General features: G+C 41.1%; 1 protein-coding gene across 1 annotated transcript in view; it reads left to right on the top strand.

Annotated features, from left to right (window-relative positions):
• The window catches only part of ptprt (protein tyrosine phosphatase receptor type T), a 266980-nt gene that overhangs the window by 91639 nt on the left and 160613 nt on the right, over positions 1–14728 (top strand). Inside the window, exon 8 of the mRNA XM_026307430.1 lies at positions 1634–1927. Coding sequence (XP_026163215.1) covers positions 1634–1927 — 294 coding nt within the window. The remainder of the gene's footprint in view (positions 1–1633; positions 1928–14728) is intronic.

Raw genomic sequence — 14728 nt, 5'->3', positions numbered from 1 at the left:
TACAACATTATGTTTGACTGAAGAAGCTGTCAGTCCAGACTGTTTAGCATCTGCATGTGTTTTCTGAGCAGCTTGGGCAGCTTTGTTTCTGGTCAGAAAGTGTGTCACAACTGCTGTCCAACGTGCTGATCCCGAGGCCATCAGTGATGTGGGAGCTGTCTACCTTAATTACCTCAACTCATCATTATGAGGAGGATTCTCACTGACAGTCCGATGACCAGCATAAAAGTGGTTTTCTGTCATTGTCTCCAGCTCTTTCTGCTGCTTTTTAACTGTTTGTGACTCAGGTTGCTCTGTCTGGACATGAGTTTGCTAATAAACAACACAGGTTTGCCTCTCATTGCTGCAGAGACGAGCACTGCATGGGCCGCAGGGCTATATTTTACCGCCTGATGTGGCTTAATGTACAGCAAGCAATGGTTATACAGTGCATCCAAATGTATACATGTTCAATTTACATATAGCCTTTTTCAATGGACTAAAATGTCAATAGGCTGTTTTTTATAGTGCAGCTGCTTTTGCAGAGCTCTTACATATAAAGTATTAGTTTCTTCATCATGTGGGATTTGTGCAGTGTAACACGTGTGTTGTTCGCCACGTACCGTTTTATGCATCGTTACAGTGCAGTCTCATTTATTCATGTTGATGTTGGATTTCTTGCTCTGAAAAAGAAGCTGCAGCCTGAACTTTTGTTTTGAAAAAAGAAATGGGGCGCGAGGCAGGTGGGGGTTATAAAATATCCTATGCTTTTAAGCTTGACAGAGGCCATTATTTTAAAGTAGCATAATGTGAAAGTCTAGTGGCGAAGTAGCTGTCAGCAACACGTCAACAGTGTGATGGATTAGTGCTACAGGTAGACAATTCACTCCCTGAAGTGTCTCCTTTTTAGCTTTTAGTGGCAGCTGTTTTCAATGCAAAAGTTAAACTGTGTCACCTTTCAATTTACATTTCCATCACACTGTAACTGTTCAGCTTTGGCTCTCATCGCTTCCTAGTTCACACTGACAGTTGATTTCCTTACACACTAAACATAGAACATATTCAAGTGGTCCATGAGTGTTTAAGGGTTACAGACCATAATGGAAAACTTAACCCTCAGATTGGACTGGGATGTCGACATGATACTGTGCAAAACCTTTTAAAAAAAAAAAACCCAAATAAGATTAAAAATCCTGGCCTTTTTTTTCATCCTGTTGAAAGATGTTTGAACGGGGAAATCAATTGAGGCTGAAGAAAGTCCTGAAAAGCAGGTGGTACATAAATCATCACATAATAAAATGATGCATTTCAAATTGTGTTGGTTACTTTTGAAAATTGCAGAGTGCTCGGAGGCTTCAGTCCATGGATTGCATAGTTAGGCACCACTGATTGGACGTTAATATTGTTTTTAGGAGGAAGATTAGTTCTGTACTGTGTTTTCATTCAGTGTTAAGATCAAGTGGGGGGTACAATTACAGGAGGATGTATTTGTTTTCTGATTGGTGCTAAGACTAAATTGCATGATTCAAGAGGGACAATGTGCTTTGCTGACTTTTTAATAGAAAACTCTCTGATTTTATTACACCAGAAAAAAAGAAAGCTCGAAAAGAATCTTCACTTACAGTAACTTACCACCTCTTTTCTCATTTCACAGCTCCACCCACGCCAATTGCTCCACCCGAGCTTCTTGCCGTTGGCGCCACCTACCTTTGGATCAAACCCAATGCCAACAGCATCATCGGCGATGGGCCAATCATCCTGAAGGAGGTGGAGTACCGCACCACTTCGGGGAACTGGGCTGAGACCCATGTGGTTGACTCCCCGACTTATAAGCTGTGGCATCTGGACCCAGATGTGGAGTATGAGATCAAGGTGCTCCTGTCCAGACCTGGGGAGGGAGGAACGGGGCCTCCGGGACCACCGCTGGTCACCAGGACCAAATGTGCAGGTGAGTGGAGCTTTTTTTTTTTTTTACTTCTGTCTTTTTCTATGTTCAAGCTCTCTCTTATAGAGCTGGGATTGGCTCCAGCAGATCCCCGTGACCCTGGTTAGGGAATAAGCGGGTATAGAGAATGGATGGATGGATGGAATCTCTCTTATTCTTCTTTATTTTATTATCTTCAGGATTTCTATCAGTTTTAAATTCTCTCTGGAGTTTTCATTTGGTTTTTTCATTTATTTTCCACTTTTTTTATTAATGTCGATAGTCTTTTGTTTTTTGGTTGTTGACTGGTCGTGCTGGACTGCAAACACCTACAGCAGCTGTCCTTATGTTCTCCGTATACACTGAATATTCAGCCTACTTGTCAAATAGACTTGAAATCGTGTGACTGTAGTAAATGTATTTAAACTATAGTTTGGGTACGGGATGTAGTGAAGGTCGGTTTGAGTTTTCGTTGATCTGATTTAGAGACAAGGAGGTGAGAAGGCAAAAAACTGTGGAGAAAAGGGGGAGTTCAGGAGGACAAGGTTGGGGAGGTGGGCGGGATCACTCTTGGCTGTTAATAAGGATCCCAGCTGGGGTGTAAGGACAAGAAGTGGCAGGTCATTGGTGAAAGTGACAGCCCATCAGATCTGTGTGAGTGTGTGTGCATGTGTGCCTGATATCACTCACACTATGGCTGCTGAAATCTGTTCGCACCTTCAACTCGACCTTCCTCCTGTTGTGCCTCACTTGTTCTTGTCTTCCTCTCATAATGATTTCTTCTTCTGTTGACTTCTTTTTTGTTGCACTGGTTTCTTCTCCTTTTTTTCATTCGTTCTCTTCTTTCTTTCATTTAAGCTTTTATACCCCCTTCTCTCTTCACCACACCACGTTCCCTCCATTTTCCATTTCCCTGCCTTCTGTTTTTCTCTGCCAGAGATGGAGGGATAAAGACAAATGGAGAATAAAGAGAGAAAGGCAAGAAGTGGACGATGGAGTGAATGTGTGAAAAGTAACTCTGCTCAAGCTGCATCTGACCTGAATGTTGCGTAGTTTGTGTGTGTGTGTGTGTGTGTGTGTACGTGTGTGTGTATGTTGAGGCTGCAGTTAAAACAAGTTCTATCCAAACTTTAGAGGATGCATTTGGCAGGTGCTTTAATTTAATTGAAATAAGCAGTTGATGTGTCTGTGGTTGTGTGTCTGTTAATGTGTGTAAATGCATGTGTGTGTGTGTGTGTGTGTGTGTATTTGTTGTATCTACTGCCTGCCCCCTATTTTTTTTTTTTAAACTTTCACTAATCAGCATGTGAAAATGATGTGTTGAGACTTTTAGCCCTTCCTGTCACTTTCCTCTCTCTCTGTCCACCTTTCTCTTTGTCTTGAATGTCATTAATTATTTTTTTTGTCAACAATTTCCCTGAAAAGTTCAGACCCAATCGTTCAGTTAGTCCATCAGTCAATGTCCTTTGAGTTCACTGACCTGTCTGTGGTTCAGGCAAAACTCCCTTTGCTGTTTTTTTTTTTTTTTTACTTGAATCTCATTAAATTCCAAACAACTTTGCACCACAGGAGCAAGTGGTGTGTTAGTTGGAGGGTGTTTTCAGCTGTGGAATAATAAACATTTTATGTTTTTCCACTTGTATCAATGACCTACAGTGAATGTTCATGATAATGAAGGAACACCAGTGTAATGACGAGCTTCACTGATGTGTTTTTAATAGTTCTTTGGACAGTAATGGAGCTGTTGGGCACAGGGCATCATGGGTTGCAGACTCCAGACAATTAGGATCAATTCATTGTTGTGTTTTTTGTCTTTTGGACTTTGCTGATGATAAGAAAAGTATTTGAATTCCACCACTTGTTTTTTTCCTCTCCCCTTCTCTTCCTTATCCCACCCTCACCCTTTGCTCTCTTTTCATTCAGTTTGGAAATCTCAGCTAGACCCACAATTAAACCCAAAATAGCACACAAACAAACACACACACAAAATGAAAATTTAGAGGGTGTGTGTATATTCATGTGTATGTTACTTCACCGTTCCTCTGGTGCTGGTGCCAACATGTAAACCATCACATTTTAGCACCTGGTTAGCTCGGTTTAAGGTTAGGGTTATGTTACGGTAAGTCTTCGGGAAATGAACATTGGCCAGTGTAAAGTCAGATGAGTGTGTGTGTGTGTGTGTGTGTGGGTCCGCCTGTTTAGGTGGACAGATGCAGATATGGAGCAGGGAAGAGCTGGATGAGGTTAAGAGGAAGAAACAAATGCAGACTGGTGGACGGGAAAGTGACTGACGAAGGACAAGCAGGTTGAGGGAAAGACAGACTGTTGACGTGAGGTGGAGCAGAGCTGCTGGTCACTGTGTGTGTGTGTGTGTGTGTGTGTGTGCGTGTGTGTGCGTGTGTGTAAAACATAGAATAAGGGAACATGTGTTTTTGGACTAGTGCTGCTGTGTTGACCTGACACAACCATTCGCGGGGTATGTTGTGTATTTGCGTGGGAGTGTGTGATGGGATTGAAGCAGGCAGGTATGACAGGTGTTCAGAAGCCTGCTGGCTACTAGCAGTGTTGGTGTGTGTTTGTCTCCACACCTTTTGTGTTCACCTTTCTCTTCCTGTCAGCATCTACAGCTCTGCTCAGGCCTCAGCAACAGGCCTGCTAATCACAGTGAAGCAGCTATTTGTAGCATCTTTAAACATAATGACAATATATTTATTTTCACATCCTGGTGTAAAATTGTTCAGGTGATTGGAAGTGTTTATCCTGACATTCAGCTGTTTCACTTTATTTCCTGGGTATAAAACTGAACTGCCCTTAAATATGGTGGACAGGTAGTGATTTAGAGGAAGAACCTTACTAAATACTAATTTACCGCATTTAAAAAGACCATATTTTGGAAACCTGCTAGGTTCAGGTCAGGTTCGTGTAGCAGCTTATTTACCCTTAAATCGATGCCATTATTGCAGAGGGTTCTTTAAGCAAGGCATTAAACTGTTCTGCAATAAATGATCAAATACAATATAATGGCTTGAAACACTGCATCTGTACGTCACAATGGGATCCCTTAATAATTATGCTGCCAAACTGCTCACATTAATGGCGGCACAGATGGTGTCTACTGCCAACAGTTATGGACAACAGTGAAATGACTTAAAAGAGAAAGGTGTCAGTTGGAGAAACCTTCATGAGTTGTCAAGGTTTGTCAGATTTACCACTTTACCCTAAGCATCCTTCTAAATTCATCCAAAGCCTTTTTGAATAAAGAATTTTCAGTAGTGCTTTCACACAGAAAGCCACAAATTACACAACCTGAGCTGCTGTGTTGATCGCCAGAGCGAGTTAGGTTGTAAAGTAAAGGAATCTTTGAGTAATGTCACTGAATAATAGGGCTCCCGTTGCACTGAACTCACCTCGAGCTGCCACTGTGTGGCTTCAGAAGAATACAGCAACGATTTCAGCCATGAGGCGCATTTGTGAGAGCAGTGTGAAGACTCGATCGACAAGGCGAGCTCAAATGAACTTTCCATTTTGCTGGAGGTGCAGTGAGGACGTGGCCTTGATAATGATGGATTTTATCATGCTGCCTCCTCTGCTGCTGCTCATCACTCCCTCCTTACTTTTCAAGGCTTTCGTACGATTCATCACCCTGTTTTCATTTGGATAATTTCTCTCTATAGCCAATCTTTTCTTCTCTAGGTGACGCTCGGTGGACCAGCGGTTCCTTCACCTCTCCTGTGCTGTGTCTGTTGTGTGTTTGACCTCCAAGGTTTCGTGGTCCCACTGATTTCAAATGAGCCTCTTTCTCTTCACTTTATCCCTGATGATGTTTCTGTCTTAAGTCAGTGACACTGCTCTGCTGCAGAGAGCCTGTTGACACACACAGACCTTGACATTTTGCAGGTCTTCCTGCTCCTCCTTCATCTTTGTCACTTTCCTTTTCTCCTCTCCTTCATCTTTTTCTGCTCCTTGGTCTTGTCTCTTTCCTCCTGCCTCCTTAAAATATTACCTTAAACCCAATATTCACTGAACATTAATGTGGGCTGTGATCCTTGTCTGTCTAAATATCAGCTTTTAACTTTAGCACCACCTCTCCAAAGTGCAGCTGCATCCTTCTCCAACCACCTCTCCTCACTTCTTCCCCACCTACCTCTCCTCTCTTCTTTATAAATTAATATTTTTATGTGAGGGATGATAATGTAAGTGCTGGCTAATATGTTACCCTATAAAAATGGACTTTTAATTCCCCCACTGTGTATAAATCTTCCTTTAGTATCTTTTCTGTGCCTTTTGCTCCTCTAGCATTTCCTTTCCTGCTCCCTTCTTTATAGGAGGCAGATGCTAATGTGAATGTTGGCTAATATGCAGCACTCTATAAAGACTTAATTCACCTGAGGGTTATATACTACATCCCAGCACTTTCTTCAGCACCTCACTCCATCCTGGTCATTTCTTATAAGTAGATCTTTATGTGAAGGATAGTAATGTGAGTGTTGGCTAATGTGTTGCTCCATAAAGATGGATTTTTAATTCAGCTGCTGGGTATACACTGATTTGGCTCACACCACTCCTCTGCCATTCTGCCAAGCCAAGCAGTTTAGATGCAAGTAAGACCAAGTAAGATCCCGTCAGCGGGAAACGGAACCAGATTCGGCCCATTTGACACTCAGTTTTTACAGGTATAAAGTTGTTCAGCTGCTCTTTGGATCTGTCGAAGAAGCACATTTTGCTGCAAAGCAAACAGCCTGATGTTACTGTAGCCTTTAGTTAGGAGCAGCTTTCATCAGATGGTACACATCCAGCTCTGACTCCACATCCAGCTCTCTCTTCTCTCTGGCCCATTTGCCCATTTGCCTGTTGTCAGTGGTCTTTATTTTCAGGAAGTTTTCTTTGTTTTGTTAAAGAAAAATGTGTGAATGAGCAATGATAGTGTTTTCTTTATATAACCCACATAGCCCATCGGTTTGAGCCTGCATATGTGCAGTAGCTATTGGTTTATATAACTGGATCAAGCTGCATCTGACTGGAACTTGTGTGATTGGATGTAATGTTTGCTAATTGCTAATTCAAAGCTGCTGTTGTCAATATTTTACCTTTATCCAACCCAGAGGTGTTTTAGTAACTGAACTGATCAGGGAGTAAGTCATGACTGCACTGAGCTTATGTTTTCTTTGATTGGGGAAGTTTCACCTACAAATATAATAAATTATTTAATGTTATTACACACACACACACACACTCACACACTCAATAATAGTTTCAACCTTTGGCCATTAGCTTCATTTCTTACAGTCTAATCTGCTAATTTTCACTTTTACCTTCATTTTTTCTCTCAAAATGTCCAGGATGTGTAGACCAGAGTGTGTCATGCTTTCATGACTGCTAGTCAGTGAATTTGCACCTTCCTCCTGCTTTCTCTTTCATGTGCATCGCTAAATTACTACTCCTCTCTCAGACGCTGTAATTAGTTCCACTTCGGTCCCAGATCAGTCCGTGGCCTCAGAGTTAATCTAGTGTTAACTTAGTGTTTGTGTTAACCTTTGGCAGGACCGAATATGTTTTGGGCTGAGCTCAAAATATTCACGGTTGAAGCCACTGATTCTACCTCAACTAATCTTTTCATTTAAAGGAAGTTTAAACATGTAACTTTGCTGAATGGTCTTTACACAGTAGCTGCTTTAGAGATTTCACCATTTTTCTCCTTCGGCCCATTGCTCTGCTTCTCTCTGATTTTTCTGACGGGGCCATTCACACCTTTTTGCTGCTCTCTGACAGAAACTACAAGCTAAACATCTTGAACCAGAACAGCATCTCTTCAGTGGGATGCTGCACGGTGTAAAGGGGGCTTTTACTTGTCAAGGAGCTTTTTTTCCCACCATGCTAAGAGCAATTGCTCCATTCACATGGTTGTACAAAATGGCTAGTTCTGCTGGTAAAAGCTTCCAGTTTAGTGGCTAAGTGAAGAGTTGCCAGTGTTTTCTTGGAGCAGGGATAGAAACCAACTTTTTTTTATTTATTCTACAAGTACTGCATAAATGAGGCTGGCCAGTCTTACACAACAGGAATTAAAATGTTTTGCTCCCTGCTCACGTCATCTTTTTTTTTTTTTAGACCATTTTAATACAGAAGAGAAAAATCAAAAAAATCATGACTGAGCAAAGAAAAATTGCTGACATGTTTTCATCATATGGTCATTTTAATTACATGAATGTGTTGTCTCTTCGAGGGACCACGTCTTCTGCCTCAGAACTTTAATATTATTAAATATTATTTTTTTGTAGCGGCACATTGCTCAGATTGAGTTAAGGATGTCAAGTAAAACTTGTCTTTGCTGTAATTGTGAAAACACACTTTATTCCTCCAAGTGGGCACCAAAAACACATTTTCTGTCTTTTCAACTATAACTATCAGATCGTGTGAACAAAGAGCCATCTTTTCAAAGCACCACATTGATCAGCTCTGTATCCCACTTTAAGAAGAGAGGACATGAATCGAGGATAACAGCTGATGCTTGATAAAACGGCCTGCTCTTGTACTCACATTTCACACTGACAATCTCGCTTGGTCTCCGTTTTGTGTCTTCATCTCTTTTCTCTGAACATATTTTAATTCTTTTGTTATTCTCATCTCTTTTCTCTCTTTTCTTATCTTCCTACTGTGTGTAAAACCCTCTGTCGTTCTGCGAATTGTTCTCCTTTGAGTTTCAGTGCTGGGATGTTTTAATCTCTAAATGCCTGTCGTGTCTTTTTCTCCAGTCCTGTGTCCTTTCCTTCTTCTCGGGGTTCAAGTTCCTGTGTTTTGAGGTCATTCTACATGATTTTTTTTGTGCTTCTCTGCAATCCCGTATTCTCCCATTCAAATGCTGAGGCCGACAACCACCCACAGAGTGCCTGCCTTACTTTCTTGCGAATCCCTCTTTTGAATTCACGCAGATGTCTTGTCAGTCTTTCAGAGTTGTTCCATTGTAGTTGTTGTCGTGGCCTTGTTGCAGTGTTGAAATCCTGCTTCTTGGAGTGCCCCTTTTTACTAACATGTCTCATTTCCATTGATTGAAACGTATGACATTTGTATTGTTTGGGTGTTATTCAACTTTAAAATTAATTTTTGAGAACCATTGTTCTCAAGTTAAATCCAAAATGACATTGTGGAAAAATGTGTGAGTGTCGGTTGTTAATATTTTCACAGTCCACTTGTGGTATTCTTGTGGGTCTGTATCTTTTAGGGGATCCAGTCTTTTAGATGAACTTTCTCACATCATGTGCTTAAACCAGTATTTCAGGAATTCTGGATAATCTCACATGTAATGTTTTCATTGATTTAAAGACCAATAACAGTGTTGGTCAGACATTTAAACAGTTAATCCCAAAGTAACAGTCCATGTAATCTAAATAAGTAAATCTGTAAACATGACGTCTCCAACTTAAAACTAGACCCAATGAAATGAGAGTGACACAAACATCTTTTCCTGAATAACTAGGAAAATTAATATTCTTCTTCTAAATCAGTAGAAGTCACATGGCGTGACATTACTGTTCTGTAAAGTAAGTTTCACAGGTGTGTCGTCTACTCAGCCCATGTTTTACTACAAAATAAAAGTCACAGACACATTTTTGTGCTTTAAAGTGAGAATGTCCCAGTACAGTGAAATAAGCACATGTGAAGCACTAATCCTATTAAAAATGATGCTGTGCAAAGCATTGGTATAAATCAGGTTATGTGTTTACCTGCATAGCAGCGAGGGAGACAGAGATGAAGCAGATCTGCTGCATTTCCCATTAACACACAAACAACATTTATTCAATCTTTAAAAGGATTTTTAGTTTTCTTTGACCCTGTTTGTGTCTGTGGTACAGTATTCACATGCACACGCAGGCACAGGCATGTAAATATTCTAAAGTAATTTTAAAAAAGACCTCATGAAAGCACAGCTGTGAGTTGTTCATAAGTTGCCAGATCTTCTATTTAAAACAGAAAAGACTTCCACTGTTGGATTTAGACTCCCTGGGCAATCTACTCCATCTGCCTCCTCTGAAACATCTCATTTCATATTGGATGAGAAATTTCAAACATTATCCAGTTACTGTGTTAATATATTTTATAGATTCACAATCCTTTCCTGGAATTTCCCTTGCTGCAAATTTTTTTTCTTGGTTTCAGGGGGTTGCTATTTCGAATAGCTAGGCAGCAGCAGCAGCGCAGATTAAACATCTTCCCGTCAATCACTAATCTGACGTTTCTTTCAGCGAGGCATGTGAGCCTGTTCCAGTGAAGCTGCTGAAAACCAACAGCAGGAGACTGAGGTGTTAGATTTTAAATGTGCAGTAGTGAAAGCGTCATACTGTACGTTTACCCAGGGAAGATATTCCTCATAAAGAAAATATTCTGCTGTTGCTTTTAACACCACAAACCTATGGGAACCAACAAAGGTTTCCTGCCTGATGAAGATGCTTCTGTCACTCCAACTACTGCACAAGCTGAAGAAATACAGGATCACATGTGAAAACAAATCTCCCTGCATATCTTATCTTGAGTTGTGTCCTTGTTAAAAAGGGTTAAAAAACACGCAACCATCAAAAGCAATACAATCTTTTAAGGAAACATGCGAAACCAGTCTTTTGAAGCAAACATTATCTATCAGGCCAATCAATATGTTTGTCTACAGGCCTTTTATACTCAAAACCCTCAAAAACATCTGTGTAGATAGTTAGTTCTTTCCTTTAGCGTATGCATGCTTTACTATATTTGAAAATGTCTTTGTGTGTCTTGATTAAAGGCTCTTGATATCATCAGATCAGTCAGAGAGCGGTGCCTTGGGGCAGGCTGTGAATGAAAATACAACAGAACAGCAGCAGACCCACTCAGTGCTGTTAATTTTCTTGCGTCCCACAGTGGAACCACTGTATAAGCATTTTGTTGTATTCATGATGGCCAATGTTATTGGAGTATATGCTAACTTAAAAAAATACTCCCTACAAACCTATTTAAATATTTGGAAAAGCAGAACATCTTAAATAACCACACATCTAACATTATTTTCCATCAGTTTAAACTTATACCATCAGTTAAAGTTGCATTTATCTCCAAACCAGCCAGGACAGGACCCAATAAGGAGGAGAAGAAGAAGAAGAAGATGAAGTACTTTATTAATCCCCAAGGGGAAATTCAGTTGTTACAGCAGTTATTAAATTTGAGATTATGTAAATTATATTGATTAATAGTAATTCATAAAGTAATTAACTATTTATTTGGGGGGGGGTTGTGTGTGTATGTGTGTGTGCTTACATGCACACAACGTTAGAATCAGCAAAACAAATTCTATTCTTATCCTAGAATAAGGCCTAGTATCCACTGCTGCAAACAGTATAAACATAAAACCAGAGAAATCTACCTGGATACTGCAACAACACTTCAAATCTTCCTAGTAACAGGCCTCTATTCTGAGGGTGTGTTACGTGCTTGTCAGGGTGCAGCAGAAGGGGGTAGAGGGGTGTGAAGTTTGTCTGTCTGAGAAATGAAGTGAGAACTGCTTAAAAACCAGCGACAGACATGAGAACGTGAGACAAGAGTCACATTAATCAGCACAATAACACACACACATGCACGTGCATGAAGGCTCACTGACATGCAAATGAACATGTGGATGAATAAGAATAAACTTTATTTACAACCCAAAATAAGGGGCGGTTGACGTTGTGTTGATGAGACCAAAACATACGGTATTTTGTTTGCGTGTGTGTATGTGTGTGTTCACATGCTTGTGAGTGTGTGTGAGAGACATAAAGCACTTTTACTGCATACACACTTTTCACTCTCACAGCAGTGTAATGGTTGTAATCAACACTTGAAAGAGCTGTGAACCGGCAGGATGAGTAACACCAGGGGTGAGAGAGTGAGTGTGATTGTGTGTATGCGTGTGAATAAGTGTGTGTGTGTGTGTGTGTGTGTGTGTGTGTGTGTGTGTGAGATGAGGGTGTTGGAAAGAATATTTGTGTAAAAGAGATGCGTGTTGATCAATGTCAGAAGAACTAAAAACTTGCAAAGACATGGTTTCGGATAAAGAAAACAAAGACTACAAATACCACAACACACAAAGGAGTCATGATATGGCCACTCTACCGCAGCCACTGTGTTTTCCCATAATCCTTTAGTGTTGTCCGTCAGCTGGTCTATACATGTGTGTCACTGGCTTTCTGTTTCTGCTCTCTCCTGCTTTTCTCTGAAACCTCCTGTGTGAAAACACCATGAATTCTGGGTAATAAACTCCCATTGCACACAAGGCTCTTAGAAACACAGACACACCATTTGTCTTTCTATTGCTGTGAGGACACTCATTGACATAATGCATGACCTAAGCCCTTCCCCTAATGATAACTGAGTGTGTAGCTCTAACCTGAACACTAAAACCAGGGCTGAAGCAACAAACAGTCCTTTGAAGCTATAAGGACTGGTTGTAATGTCCCCACAACAATGGTATCAAGTAAGTTTTGTCCACGCCATTATAGATACACACACAGATAAAATGTTCTAATGATGCACACAGTCCACGTACACACACACACTTGTAGCAATAATTAGAGGAGGCAAGATGACCACAGCATACACACAGGCTGACAATGAAGTAGAGTTTGAGGAGGAAGCCAGCCAAGCACAAAAGAGATAGAGGCTCTCTGTTAGACGAAAATGTTTCCCATTTAGCCCGCAAATAAGTTGCTCACACAAAGTCATCAGGAGCCAATTTCTCCCCCTGGACAGGAGACAGTATGCGGCTAGGTAGGTAGCCTCATCCCTGTCTTGTATCCCAACTACTAAATGTCTCTCTTCTTTCAAACATCAATAAAAACCTAACAACAACAAAGCCGACACACACAAACGTGACCACAGGCATCATTTTAGGAAGCAAGACAAGATGAGAAGGCACATCGAACCCGCACACACACACAGACACACACACACACACCCTCACACACGCACACACACGCACACACACACACACACACACACAACAGTAAGTTTGGTAACGACATCCCTTCTCTCAGAGGAGAAATAACGAGACTGTCCTTTTGAAAAAATGAGTCCATATGTTGTTTGTGCCAGCAGCTTATTACAACCAACAATCATGTGTTACAGCTAGTTGACCTCTAGTGACCGCGCTAATTATATCATGAGTAAAAGAGGAAGTTATGTTGTTTATGGAGGAACAAAATCTGTTTTAGGAGGAGGTTGGTGTGGATGGATGGGCCACAGGAGACCAGTTTGATTTCTGTGTCAAACACAGTGTTTTTTATCCTTCACTGTTCTACAGCCCTAATCACTTTTTTTATTGTAACAACCTTTTTTTTTTATTTTTTTTATTTTTAACCCAAACTGTGATCTTTTTCTGAGTCTAGGCAGGTTGTTTTTGTTCCTAATTCTAACCCATGCCCATGTTTCTATGCCAAACCCTAATGAAACGGTGACTTGAATAACTGGAACCATGTGTTTATTATAGTTTCTATCATGACAGAGGTTTGTGAATGTGCAGCTCCATGAGTACAATGGTTTTCTTTCTTTTTTTACTGTATTTGAGTTTAGGTTGGAGGACTTGTTGGAATTAACAAGGTGTCAGAGATGTGAGAAAGCAAATCATAGCCTGCGTCTTTAATTGACCCACACAATTAGTAGGTGTGATGGATTAACACACACTCTCTCTCTCTCTCTCTCTCGCCCTCCGTCTCCCTTTTACTTGTGTAAGCAGTGCTCTCTTCCACCGTCTCCTCTCTGTGGGGCGAGATTTTAGTCCTATTTGTTGTTGGTTGCAGTAAATAGAGCCAATCACTTTGGCATCACAAGTCAGCAGCAGCTGGTGAGTGGATGGTGTACACACACACACACCACACCCACACACACACCCACACCCACACACACACCCACACACACACATGTATCCACAGTATCAGTTGAGATTACAACATCCAGACACACAAATGGAAAAACACAAACAAGTGCAGAACTTTGCTGATGAGATGTACATACATTACCCACAATGTTAAGACCTCTTGTCTCTGATTCTGCTCTCTCCCTCTCTCTCTCTCTCTCTCTCTCTCCCTCTCCCTCTCCCTCTGTCTCTCTATCTCTCTCTCACACACACACACAGAGCAAGACTCCTTGGTACTAAGTTAACAACTGCTGTAGTGGTTCAAGAGGGACGACCAAGTGGATGATGTGTGTGTGTGTGTGTGTGTGTGTGTGTGTGTGTGTGTGTGTGTGTGTGTGTGTGTGTGTGTGTGTGTGTGTGTGTGTGTGTGTGTGTGTGTGTGTGTGTGTGTGTGTGTGTGTGGTATCCAAAAGGCAAACAGGATGAAACCCATTAAACAGAACAGGTCCGGCTTTAATTGGAGCTCTTTGGTAAGTGGCCTATTGGGGCCGATTTGCATTGTTTCCAGGGCAACGAGCTTGTTTCTCTATACCTTAGTGCCAAGGGAGGGAGTGGGGGAGACGGGGAAGAGCAAAGTCAGGGTTAGGTGATGGGAAGATAGAGGTCAAAGAAGAGGGAAGGGTGGAGGAAATAATGTAGGCAGCGAAAAAAGAGCTAAATGGAAGAAGGTGATTATAGATCAGTCTAGTTTAAACCAGGTAGATACATAAACCCGTTTCTCTCTCTCTGCTTTGATTGTCTCTCCGGTCTAACACTGTTTTTTCTCCTTTAAAATTAAGCTTTTCTATAAAATGGCTTCAAGACTGCATACACCTGAAACTGCCGGCTTGCTGTTTTTGTGTTGATAGAAAATGGAGCTTTGTTATATCAGTGACCAAACAGACGGTGGTAGTTTCTGCCATTTGATTTATTTCTTT

The sequence above is a fragment of the Mastacembelus armatus genome, chromosome 5, assembly GCF_900324485.2.
Source record: "Mastacembelus armatus chromosome 5, fMasArm1.2, whole genome shotgun sequence".
Taxonomy (NCBI): Eukaryota; Metazoa; Chordata; class Actinopteri; order Synbranchiformes; family Mastacembelidae; genus Mastacembelus; species Mastacembelus armatus.
The sequence above is the reverse complement of the archived record's forward strand: the minus strand, read 5'-3'. Positions and strand labels throughout refer to the sequence as shown.